This window comes from Astatotilapia calliptera, chromosome 8, assembly GCF_900246225.1.
Source record: "Astatotilapia calliptera chromosome 8, fAstCal1.2, whole genome shotgun sequence".
Taxonomy (NCBI): Eukaryota; Metazoa; Chordata; class Actinopteri; order Cichliformes; family Cichlidae; genus Astatotilapia; species Astatotilapia calliptera.
The window spans coordinates 19,393,867-19,406,352 of NC_039309.1; the positions used below are offsets into that span (position 1 = coordinate 19,393,867).

Below are 12,486 nucleotides of genomic sequence, written 5' to 3' on the forward strand. Positions count from 1 at the left end.
ACTCCAGTCTGTGGATGGACTCGGTAAACTAAGCTAAATCAGCTTAACTGATATCTTAGCATTATAACCTCTCAGCCAAATCAGGTCTCTGAAAACAAACAAACAAATGAACTAAAAAAACAATGGTAAACATGAGTTTTAACAATTCACAGCATATTTGAGCAACTCATAGAATTAAAAATACACTTTAGATGTCTGAGCAAAAATTTCGAGATGAGGAGAAAAAAGTGAATGTCAGAGTCTGTGTGTCTCTCTGGGTCCAATTTATACTATAATCTGACCTAAAATAGCCATTTAAAAAAAGCTTAGCACTGACCATCCACTTATATACTTCATAGCCTTATTACAGATCACCGGAGGACATCAAAATCAAGTACCATGTTGGGCTGGAATTCTGTAAAATACACCCAAGCAGTAATTGGTATAACCTTTGAAGAAATGAGGAGAACAGAAAACATTCTCCGGTCTCAGGTTAGCCGGTTGATGACGATATGTGGGTTTAAAGGAAAGATTCACAGAGGTTACAGCCTAAGCAAAAATCTAGTGAGTCAGACAGTCACACAATATCACCATTTTAATTGAACAGCACTTTAAAATAGTGCAATTATCTTACCTATGATTGACAGCTCATGTGGAGGTGGGAGATAACAGAAATGTTTATTTGGCACATTCTCCTCTCTACATAATAAGAAAGAGAAGCATTCTTAATGGGATATTGCACTTGCATGAGTATCATCTCTGATAAGTCTTTATCAGGTCATTTCTTTGAAGCAGATATGACGCATATGTAGATGAAAAATTTATTAAAGCAAATGAAAGTGACAAAGGTGTCACTTCACATCATAAATTCTTCAAGAATTTTATATCATGTGGAAATGGCTTTTAGTGGATCAACAATACCTTTAGAAATATAATACAGTGCTTCTGGACAGTATTCACAGTGCTTCATTTGTTCCACATTTTGTTATGTTACAGTCTTCTTCCAAAATGGATTACCGTATTTCCCGGACTACAAAGCGCACCTGAATATTAGCCGCACAAGCTAAAATCAGGGGAAAATCCTGTTTTGTATATACATTAGCCGCACCTGACTAAAAGCCGCAGGTGTTTCAATGTTGACTTATCATATGTAAGAGAATATGCACAAAGGGAATTGTCAGGAAAGAGATGGCTGTTTGGAGACACACCCCTTTTATTAATATTTTGAAAAACAAGTTATGGGTACATATTTGCACATGTAGTACATAACAGTAACCTACAGCACACCAGAAAAATAGATTCGGACTACCTTTTAGGCTCAGGTGCAGTGACACGGCTTTAACAAGAAGAAAAGTCAGTCATTCACCACCATCTTTCTCTTCTTCCTGCGCTCTAAAACCACCAAAGTCCTCTTCTCCAATGTCGGAAACGAACAGGCTCAGGATGGCTTCGTTATCCACTCTCCGCTTCTCTCCTTCGTTGTCACTTTCAAAACCAAAGAAATCCTCGTTGTCAGTGTCAGAGTCGAACACCCTCAGAAGGGCCGTGGCGGTGTCCTCCTCTCCATCATGCAGCAGTCCAGCCCTTCAAAATCCGTTGGTGATCGTGGATGTTTTCGCACTTTTCCACGCTGTCAGAATCCACCGGTGGAGTTGGGCATAACTTGCTTTTCGCAAGTTTATCGCCGCTCGTCATCCACGCCTCCCGCTGAATGCGTAGCGTTAATTTGAAGTTTGTTTTTCGCGCTACTTCGTACGGCACTACGTTGCCTGGCGGACGGACATGTGACTAACATACCACTCTTGAACCCCGATCCTTCCGCCAGGCAACGTAGTGCCGTACAACAGCGGAACAAACAAAACAAATCGTCTTACGATATCACAAAAATCATGGAAAATCCATAGAAAAGCCGCAGGGTTCAAAGCTTGTGCAAAAAGTAGCGGCTTATAGCCCGACAATTACGGTAAATTCATTTTTCACCTTAAATTCTATGCCCAATACCCCATCACCAAAGTGAAAAAAGCTAGTATTGGTTTCCTTACAAATTTATCAAAAATAAAAAACAACAATATAACAAGTAGATAGCCATTGACAGTCTTTATAACATGACACTCAAAACTGAGCTCAAGTGCTTGATGTGCATGTGAGTCCGTCTGTGGCAAATTCAGTTGATTGGACATGATTTGAAAATGCTCAATTCAATTCAATTCAATTCAATTTTATTTATATAGCGCCAAATCACAACAAAAGTCGCCTCAAGGCGCTTCATAGATACAGAGAAAAACCCAACAATCATATGACCCCCTATGAGCAAGCACTTTGGCAACAGTGGGAAGGAAAAACTCCCTTTTAACAGGAAGAAACCTCCGGCAGAACCAGGCTCAGGGAGGGGCGGCCATCTGCTGCGACCGGTTGGGGTGAGAGAAGGAAGACAGGATAAAAGACATGCTGTGGAAGAGAGACAGAGGTTAATAACAGATATGATTCAATGCAGAGAGGTCTATTAATACATAGTGAGTGAGAAAGGTGACTGGAAAGGAAAAACTCAATGCATCATGGGAATCCCCCGGCAGCCTAAGTCTATTGCAGCATAACTAAGGGAGGATTCAGGATCACCTGGTCCAGCCCTAACTATATGCTTTAGCAAAAAAAGACTCGTCTATATAAGGTGCCATAGCTGACAGAGCATGTCAAAGTGCAAACCAAGCCATCAAATCCAAGGAATGGACTGTTGACCCCTGAAAGATTATATCGAGGCACAGGTGTGGGTAAGGGTATAGAAAACTTAATACAGCACTGAAGGTCCCCCAGTGGTCAAAGTGGCCTCTATCATCTGTAGAAGGAAGAAGTTTGGAATCATCAGAACTTTTCCCAAAGCTGGCTGCTCAGCCAATCTGAGTGATCAGGAGCCACAGGCAGAGATGTGACCAAGAACCTGATGGTCACTCTGACAAAGCTCCAGAATTGCTCTGTGTAGAGAGGACCACCTTTCAAAGGGACAACCATTTCTGCAGAACTCTACTGATCAGACAATGGCAAAGTGGCCAGATGGAAGCAATTCCTCAGTAAAAGGCACATGGAAGCTCACCTGGATTTTGCCAGAAGATACCTAAAGGACTCCAAGACCATGAGAAACAAATTTCTCTGCTCTGATGAAACAAACATCTTTGGCCTGAATGCCAAGTGGCATGTCTGGAGGAAACCAGACACCACTCGTCACCTGTTCCTACAGTGAAGCATGGTGGTGGAAGTATCATGCTGTGGGGATGTTTTTAGGCAGTACAAACTGGGAGACTAGTCACAGCTGCAGGAAAGAGGAATTCAGCAATGTACAGAGACATCCTTGATGACAACCTGGCCCAGAGCACTCTGAACCACAAACCCTAAGCACACAGCCAAGATAACAAAGGAGTGGATTTGGGACCACTCTGCTGAAGACCCTTGAGTAATCCAGGCAGAGTCCAGAGTGGAAACCCAATTAAATATCTTGTGAGAAATCTAAAAATGGCTGCACACAAATGTTGCCCATCTAATCTAATGGAGCTTAAAGCAGTTCAAAGAAAAATGAGAGAAAATACCTAGAAACGGGTGCACCAAGCATCATACTCATAGAGGCTGTAATTGCTGCCAAAGGTGCTTCAAAAAACGATTGTTCAATTCTGTCAATACTTATTAATGTGTTATATTTTTGTTTTATTTTTTTTATAAATTTGCAAGAATTTAAAGCAAAAGTATTTCACTTCATGGAGTATGGAGTGTGCAGAATTTTTAGGTGAAAATAAATGTAATCCATTGTGGAATAAGATTCTGTGATAGTGCTGTGAATACTGTCTGGATGCACTGTACATTATCACTGAGATAGAAAGATAAAACCATCAGCCATCTGCGTATTTTATCTCCCTTTCTTTATCTTCACATTGTAACTTGATAAATCAGCTGCAATAACCCTTTCCAACACTATTTGAGTAGTCTGAGGAATACAAGCATAGATCTAGGCTGTTCCATTGTATTGATTTATGCTGGATAGTCTTCTGTACTGAGTGCCCCACTTGTTGAATGCTGCTCAGCACCCTAATTTTTAGATGAAAGTCTGTATGTCTGATCGAGCCATTTGTTGAACCACCTGCACTCTCTGTTCACATTTATTGATCTTTCTTTTTGTCAAACAGTGGATGATTCACAAGTTATTGCCAATAGATTCCGTTCTTTCTTTCTAAGCCTCATTTTTATATTCTTCACCAATGCTTCAATGCTCAGTTTATGTCTCATATTTTAAAAACAAAAAAAACCCAACTCCCTCTTATTCTGAATGGCATGAACTATGATTGAAATGACACACAGTGGTAGCTAACAACTGGTTGGAAAAAATGTCTTTTGTCCAAACTGCAGGAGGTTGCAGGCTGTCCTGGGATGAAATGGGTCACAAAGAAAGTGCAAACTGACAATGTCCTGATCGCTGTGGTTGCTAACAGATTGCCAGTTACCTGTAGTCTACATGGAAGTTGCCGAAAGGTCTACGAGCGCTCACTATCTTACCACGGAGCAGAAAATGGAAATGGAAACCATTTGCTTTCCAAGTAAAACTTGTGCTTCACTACTGAAGCCAACTTATTTCAAAAAGTGTTACATTTACTTTTGTGTCACAGTCTTCACAGTTTCACAACTACCTGATCAAAAGCTCGCAAGTATTTGCAGACAAGCCAGTGTTTTCCAAAGAAACTATGTGCAATCACGGCGATCTGCTAGCAAGCAAACCAATCACGAGAAGGTTTTTGGTGCGACCCCATACACCTTTTTGTAACCAATATCACCTGGCGACAGGCAACAATCTCCAGTAAACACTCTCAAGCGATCAGTGAATAATTATTTAATAATTATCATCAACTCAGCCACAAAGTAAAGCTACAGATCGGGGTCGCACAGTGCTGAGGCAGATAATGTGGAAAAGTTGCTAATGCTCTCCAGACTCAGACCTTTGCTGATATTACCTTCAACAGAAACACTGTGGGATGGGAGCTTCATGACCTTGGTTTCCATAGACTAGCAGCTCCTGTAGGTCTAGTCTGTTAGTGGCCTGGTATTTTTGTCCATATAGGGTATATATATTTGAGGGCTTATTGACAAACAGGTGGGCAGCACATATGAAAGTACTTAACAACAGGTGAAAACAATATGGAGAATCTGAGAAAGACAAAGAGAGGAAGCAAAACTATCAGGGCACAAAATACATCAGATATTCTAAGTAAAACAATAAATAACCAAAACAGACTGACACAGACATGGTTAACAATGTCAAGAGGACCAATGTGACAACAAAACACAAGGAGGCACAGGCAGACAAACTGCTACTAAAAATAGTCAAGGTGTTAAACAGAACACAAGAGATCACAAAACGTTAAATGGTAGAATAACCATTAGAATCAATATCATAAGAACTAAAACTTCCAATATACTAGAATATGAAACAAGAAATCAATTCAACAAGTACCAGACTAATATGACAAAACTAAAAACTATTAACCAAAGATCAAAAATATAATGAAGACAAAACGAGAAAACAAACGTAGGAGCAGTGAAACTGCTTCACGCTGCATTTCAGAGATTTATGATTACACACTGCCTCTGCTGGGACACTCTCCACATACACACCAAAGTAGGCACCACAGCTGTATAAAGCAACAGGCTAGTGCACAGTTGTGTGATTTTGCCAGAAGCAGAGAGTGACCTTCTGAAAGTCAGTGTTGTTGTTCTCTCTTAGTAAGAAATAATAATCCATCTCACAAGCATAACACATGACTGCAGTCAATGATGCAGCTAAAGAGCAGCATTCACCACACTTTTTAATCAGCTGGATTTTACAATTGTAATAAAACAAATTATATTTACTTAGTTCTTATAAAATGTGAGGAAAAAGAGGGAGTCACAGAGGGGTACTATCTGATATTCAGTGCTCTTTAAGCAGCTGGTGTTCTGTGTACGGTGAACTAATGTGGACTAAGTCGTGACAGATGATGATGATGATGATACAGACTGCAACTCCAACGCTATGCCATCAGAATGTAACAACTTTTGAAAATTGTTCTTCCAAGTCATGAGGGCAATCAGGACACCAACCCCCTACCAAATAATTAAAACTTATAAACATTAGTAACTTTTTTACTAAATACACTGTAGCTGCACTTTAGCTGTTTTTGGAAAAACCCATGCCATGACCGCATAAATGTAATTACATGTGTTGTGAACACAGCCCACACAGATACAAATGCTGGCAATGGAGTAAGAAAGTAGCGTGGACTTGTAGGTTCTAAATACAGTCATCACGCATGTCTAAATTAAGCTGAACTGTATGATTAGAAATGTAAAAATTCAACTGCATTTCACTTGAAAATCAAATTTCTGTTACTGTAACATTCCATTGCAAACCTCTGGTACCAGTGCTGTAGCAGCATCATCATTGCAGACAGTCACGGTCATAAACCTGAAGGAAAATACGAGGGCAATCCCAAAAGTAAGGTCTCCTATCATTTTAGAAATACAAACAACCATTTATTTTCCATAATATTGACATCATTTTAAGGCTTGAAGACTTATTTATTTTTCTAAATAATCGCCATTTCGGTTGACGCATTTTTGTAGACACTGTAGCAGTTTTACAATACCTTTGTCATATCCGCTCGCCGCCAAAGTTAGCAGATCATTCTCTAGGGCTTATTACTACAAATGATCCCTTCACATGAAAACAAAAATAACTTATTTTGGATGAGAAGTCTTGAAGAACATGACTGCTAAAGATAGCTTCCTGCTGACCATCGACAGGCAATGTGATATTATGTATTCTGAACAGAACAGAGCAGGCTGAGGCAGAGCATGCTATGATATTTCGGCATATATAATAAAGTTGCATCAAAGATAGAGTTAAAGCAACTGTATGAACACAAGTGAGAGAGATATAGAGAAAAGAGGTGGGAGTGAGACGAGAGCTGAGAATAGAGGATAGAGTGCAAATTAAATCCAAAGCAAAGAGAAAATGGGGCTAAAATTTGTCATAACAGAAAATGGAGTGAAGATGAGGCAACACTCGGAATGGAGTCCGTATAGCTCCATGAGAGGAAGAATGGGAGGCTAATAGCTTTTCGGCAGCTGGGTCTTCAATAAGAGAGTGCCTGCCTAGCAACTGCACACGCTGAGCTCGTAGCAGCAGCCTGGTCACAGTTGTCATAGAAACAAGCACACGTAAAAGTTTTTACTGTATTTACAAAGAGCAGTTTGCAACTTGAGAAACATTTACAATTTTTAGGTTCCAGGTTATTATCTGCTCTCGCTTTATTTAGAACGACTTTTGACGTACATCAGGGGACTCATTTATTAACACGCTACAAACTCCTCTGGTTATATTTGAAACAAAGATATTGCTAACTTATTAAGCAAAATCTCTTCCTTTCTCCATCTTGTGCTAATCACTTCCATAAAAGTGACCTCTACTGTCACACACAGAGTCTCCAACACACACACACACACACACACACACACACACACACACACACACACACACACACACACACACACACACACACACACACTTACATGAGTGCCAAGCCGAGGTAGTTAGCTGTGCTGCCCCAGTACATTGGGTTCTCTGTGATGTTGAAAGGAAAGCCTGTTACCTTCTCATCCATCAGAATGCCAAAGTAGTCACCTGGAAAATACATAAAAGGACAAAACCTGTGTTTCATAACTTCAGTCTGACAGTTTCTTTTTCTTTTCAGTGATTCAGGAAACTGGAGTGCATCCCAGTAGCACTTGGCAAGAAGCAGAAAACATTTCTAAACTGTCCAAATTTCAGTTCTACATCATCTTATCAACTAGTCCCTAGTAGACATGGATTCAGTCAGCAAAGCCCTTTGGACTTGCACAGCGCTACCATGGTTTCTGCTATGCCATCAACTGATGTCTTGTTTTCACAATCCTACCAGACAGATTTTGGACCTGCTTATCAAGTCTACGATGATTTTTGACATGTACCTGACAAAACAACACAACACTAAAGTCAGACTGAGGATACACTGCCGGGAACATGACACAGCTGTGTTAATGCTGCAGTGTCTGGGTGCTGTGCGTCACCTGGCTGTTACTGGTGTCAACAATACAACTCTATGGGCATGACTTCATGTGTAATCTTTGAACTTTGTTTCATAGCAAAATATTACAAAAGAAACTTTTTAGAACCTCTGACAACCTCTTTTGGTGACCTGTTTTAGCAGAAATATGTCCTTAACTTTTAGTAATGGGACTTTTTCTGACAACCCCACTCTTAGGAATGGCAAAGTGTATGGCAGCATAGTGCCTTAGTCAGAGATGAGACCCACTGATGGGCACTCAGTGATTTTGTTTTTTTTCTTCCCTCCTAGTACACTAGTGCCTAAAAGCTGGCCTCACAAAGATGTGTTACTGCAAATGGGACTATTTTCTGGTTGGCGCCACTGCTTTGTATTTACTGGTGCAACATGAGTCGATGACTCATATATATATATATATATATATATATATATATATATATATATATATATATATATATATATATATATATATATATATATATATATATATATATATACAGTGGGGCAAAAAAGTATTTAGTCAGCCACCGATTGTGCAAGTTCCCCCACCTAAAATGATGACAGAGGTCAGTAATTTGCACCAGAGGTACACTTCAACTGTGAGAGACAGAATGTGAAAAAAAAAAATCCATGAATCCACATGGTAGGACTTGTAAAGAATTTATTCGTAAATCAGGGTGGAAAATAAGTATTTGGTCAATAACAAAAATACAACTCAATACTTTGTAACATAACCTTTGTTGGCAATAACAGAGGTCAAACGTTTACTATAGGTCTTTACCAGGTTTGCACACACAGTAGCTGGTATTTTGGCCCATTCCTCCATGCAGATCTTCTCGAGAGCAGTGATGTTTTGGGGCTGTCGCCGAGCAACACGGACTTTCAACTCCCGCCACAGATTTTCTATGGGGTTGAGGTCTGGAGACTGGCTAGGCCACTCCAGGACTTTCAAATGCTTCTTACGGAGTCACTCCTTTGTTGCCCGGGCGGTGTGTTTTGGATCATTGTCATGTTGGAAGACCCAGCCTCGTTTCACCTTCAAAGTTCTCACTGATGGAAGGAGGTTTTGGCTCAAAATCTCACGATACATGGCCCCATTCATTCTGTCCTTAACACGGATCAGTCGTCCTGTCCCCTTGGCAGAAAAACAGCCCCATAGCATGATGTTTCCACCCCCATGCTTCACAGTAGGTATGGTGTTCTTGGGATGCAACTCAGTATTCTTTTTCCTCCAAACACGACGAGTTGAGTTTATACCAAAAAGTTCTACTTTGGTTTCATCTGACCACATGACATTCTCCCAATCCTCTGCTGTATCATCCATGTGCTCTCTGGCAAACTTCAGACGGGCCTGGACATGCACTGGCTTCAGCAGCGGAACATGTCTGGCACTGCGGGATTTGATTCCCTGCCGTTGTAGTGTGTTACTGATGGTGACCTTTGTTACTTTGGTCCCAGCTCTCTGCAGGTCATTCACCAGGTCCCCCCGTGTGGTTCTGGGATCTTTGCTCACCGTTCTCATGATCATTTTGACCCCACGGGATGAGATCTTGCGTGGAGCCCCAGCTCGAGGGAGATTATCAGTGGTCTTGTATGTCTTCCATTTTCTGATGATTGCTCCCACAGTTGATTTTTTCACACCAAGCTGCTTGCCTATTGTAGATTCACTCTTCCCAGTCTGGTGCAGGTCTACAATACTTTTCCTGGTGTCCTTCGAAAGCTCTTTGGTCTTGGCCATGGCAGAGTTTGGAGTCTGACTGTTTGAGGCTGTGGACAGGTGTCTTTTATACAGATGATGAGTTCAAACAGGTGCCATTCATACAGGTAACGAGTGGGGGACAGAAAAGCTTCTTACAGAAGACGTTACAGGTCTGTGAGAGCCAGAGATTTTCCTTGTTTGAGGTGACCAAATACTTATTTTCCACCCTAATTTACGAATAAATTCTTTACAAATCCTACCATGTGGATTCATGGATTTTTTTTTCACATTCTGTCTCTCACAGTTGAAGTGTACCTCTGGTGCAAATTACTGACCTCTGTCATCATTTTAGGTGGGGGAACTTGCACAATCGGTGGCTGACTAAATACTTTTTTGTCCCACTGTATATATATATATATATATATATATATATATATATATATATGTAACAGAGTTAATAATACATATGAAAGACATGCACTTACCTGTTCTTAATTATCATTTTAAGTGTGAATTTTATCATTTTTTTAAAATTGTATTTTATTTTGAAAACCCAGAAACCGGATCTCACCCTAACGTTTAGAAGCTGCTAAGGCTTCCGCTCCTCACAGCGCGCGCTTGCACTGTGAGGGTAAGTCCGGTAATGAAAGGCTCTGGCATTTTTATGGTTTCTGGTGTGAATGTTGTTACATAAGTTATATATGTCGATGTATATAGGTTCATATTGATATTAGAAAGTTTCTGTGTAACTGAAACAAAGGCGGGTTGCTGTTAAATAGTGTTTCTGCCGTATTTATGCTCTTTGGCAGTTAGTCTTTGTCAGCCCCCTAGTGGTTGCTGCGCATAGCAGGAAATGTGTTTGGATTTACCGTTTTTCTGTGCTTTTTGTGATGTTGCTTTACATTGTAGGAGCTACAATTGCCGGTACCACCAGAAGACACCTGTTGAATGTGTTTTATGTCTTCTGCAGGTATGTGAGCTTGTTAACAGCCATTTTGTCTGTAAAGCACAAGCAAGTGAAGATGTAATGCGCTATTGTTAATTTGTCCACTAGAGGGAAATGTTTAGTCGGTGGTATTTATGTTTATCCTGTTATTTTGTTTTATACGATTGTGGAATGTATTTTATTAGTCATAAGATTTCTTTTGTATACAAGCTCAGTATGACAGACTGTAAAATGGGAGAAATTATTATTTTCCACCTTTTCTTTATTAAAAAGTTAATTGTAAGTCTGTTAAGACAGCGCGCGCTTGCACTGTGAGGGAGCTACAATTGCCGGTACCACCAGAAGACACCTGTTGAATGTGTTTTATGTCTTCTGCAGAAGTAAACTGTGAAAAGCCAACCCTTCTGAGCGTCTGTGATTCTTGAAGAGCTGGAAGTGTTACACATATATATATATATATATATATATATATATTAGGGGTGCAACGAATATCGATATTGAACCGTTCGATACAGTGCTTTCGGTTCGGTACGCATATGTATCGAACAATACAACATTTGTAATTTATTTTATCAACTTTCCTTCCGACGATGCTGTCTGTGTTGAGCGCTCAGTGAATCTGCGTTCGACTACTCCACCTAGGCTGCACTTTCGAGCGCAGATCCACTGAGCGCTCAACACAGACAGCATAGTCAGAAGGAAGAGCGCAGGGCAAGCTAGCAAGACACATGGACCTCCCCCACCCTCATTCAGATCTGGCATTTGGAATTATTCTGGTTTTCATGTGACGTATGACCCTGAAGGTAAGCGAGTCATGGACTAAAGTAAAACAGTATGTTGGATGTGCCATGTAATGCTCAATTACATTGGTGTGAACTAGTGTGTTAGCGCAGTTAGCTCGTTAACGTGTTGGCTGTCTAGCCCCACACACGGGGCGATCGGCGGTAGCTCGTTAACGGAGATTTGCCGTGTTGTGGCGTTAAGGTCATTTCAACGAGATTAACCTGAAAGCACTAGTGGGAACACAACGAATATGACTGCACATTTACGCCGACATCATCCTAGTGCAAAGACCAAAACAACAAGCATGCTACTAACTTTAGCCGAGTCATTTAGACAGCTGTTAGCACATGATTCTCCTTATGCTGCTGAGAATATAGCCCAGAAGAAGCGGATAGTATAGCTTTTATTTTGGAAAGAGACATTTCTCTGTAATAAACTCTCTTTTCCAAAGATGAGTGATTCCTCAATCAGATACAGGGCTTGCAATATCGCTAGCCCGACGTCCTGGAGCTAGCGATTTTTTTCAGTCGGGCTACCAAAATCTATCTCTGCCCTGCCCGTCGGGCTATTGTAGGAAGGAAAAATATATGTCAATGCTTTTGCATTCTTTCAGAAATGTAGCTGGGTAATTATGTCATTGGCATCTGTGAGCCACTGTCAATATATGACATATTGAAATCGCGTTTGAATTTGCGCTTGTTTTTTTGCTTTCACTTTGCAATCGTGCGAACTGTGTATAGAGAGCGACAGCACTGATCTGAGTGATGATAATTTGCGCACCAATTCCTCTGACATCGTCTTATTAATCGTTAGCTTACTATGCAAACATGACAAGTGAAATCTCCCACAGCAAGCTTAAACATGTGAGAGGTTGATTGCGCAGAGAATCGCTGAGCTTATGTGAGTGCGTGTGTAAAAGCAGCAGGATATATATTTTAGTTCTGCTGAGCCAAATAAGACAG

The 12,486-nt window shown here is 40.5% G+C and overlaps 1 protein-coding gene and 1 long non-coding RNA gene across 4 annotated transcripts in view; one reads left to right on the plus strand and one right to left on the minus strand.

The window, feature by feature from the left end:
* pemt (phosphatidylethanolamine N-methyltransferase) overlaps positions 1-12,486 on the minus strand; it is an 86,235-nt gene that overhangs the window by 15,949 nt on the left and 57,800 nt on the right. The window contains exons 5-6 of one of the 2 annotated variants that reach the window (XM_026177317.1): positions 7,564-7,675; positions 3,743-5,160 (exon numbers count right to left, since the gene is read on the minus strand). In XM_026177317.1, coding sequence (XP_026033102.1) covers positions 5,094-5,160; positions 7,564-7,675 — 179 coding nt within the window. In that variant the 3' untranslated portion in view covers positions 3,743-5,093. Of the gene's footprint in view, positions 1-3,742; positions 5,161-7,563; positions 7,676-12,486 lie in introns of those variants that run through there. The other variant, XM_026177316.1, reaches the window with a different exon arrangement.
* LOC113027655 (uncharacterized) lies at positions 10,332-11,140 on the plus strand. 2 transcript variants are annotated; one of them, XR_003273109.1, is made up of 2 exons: positions 10,332-10,435; positions 10,705-11,140. It is a non-coding gene; the product is annotated as an uncharacterized LOC113027655 (long non-coding RNA). The 2 variants fall into 2 exon arrangements; XR_003273110.1 differs by having other exon boundaries at positions 10,332-10,426.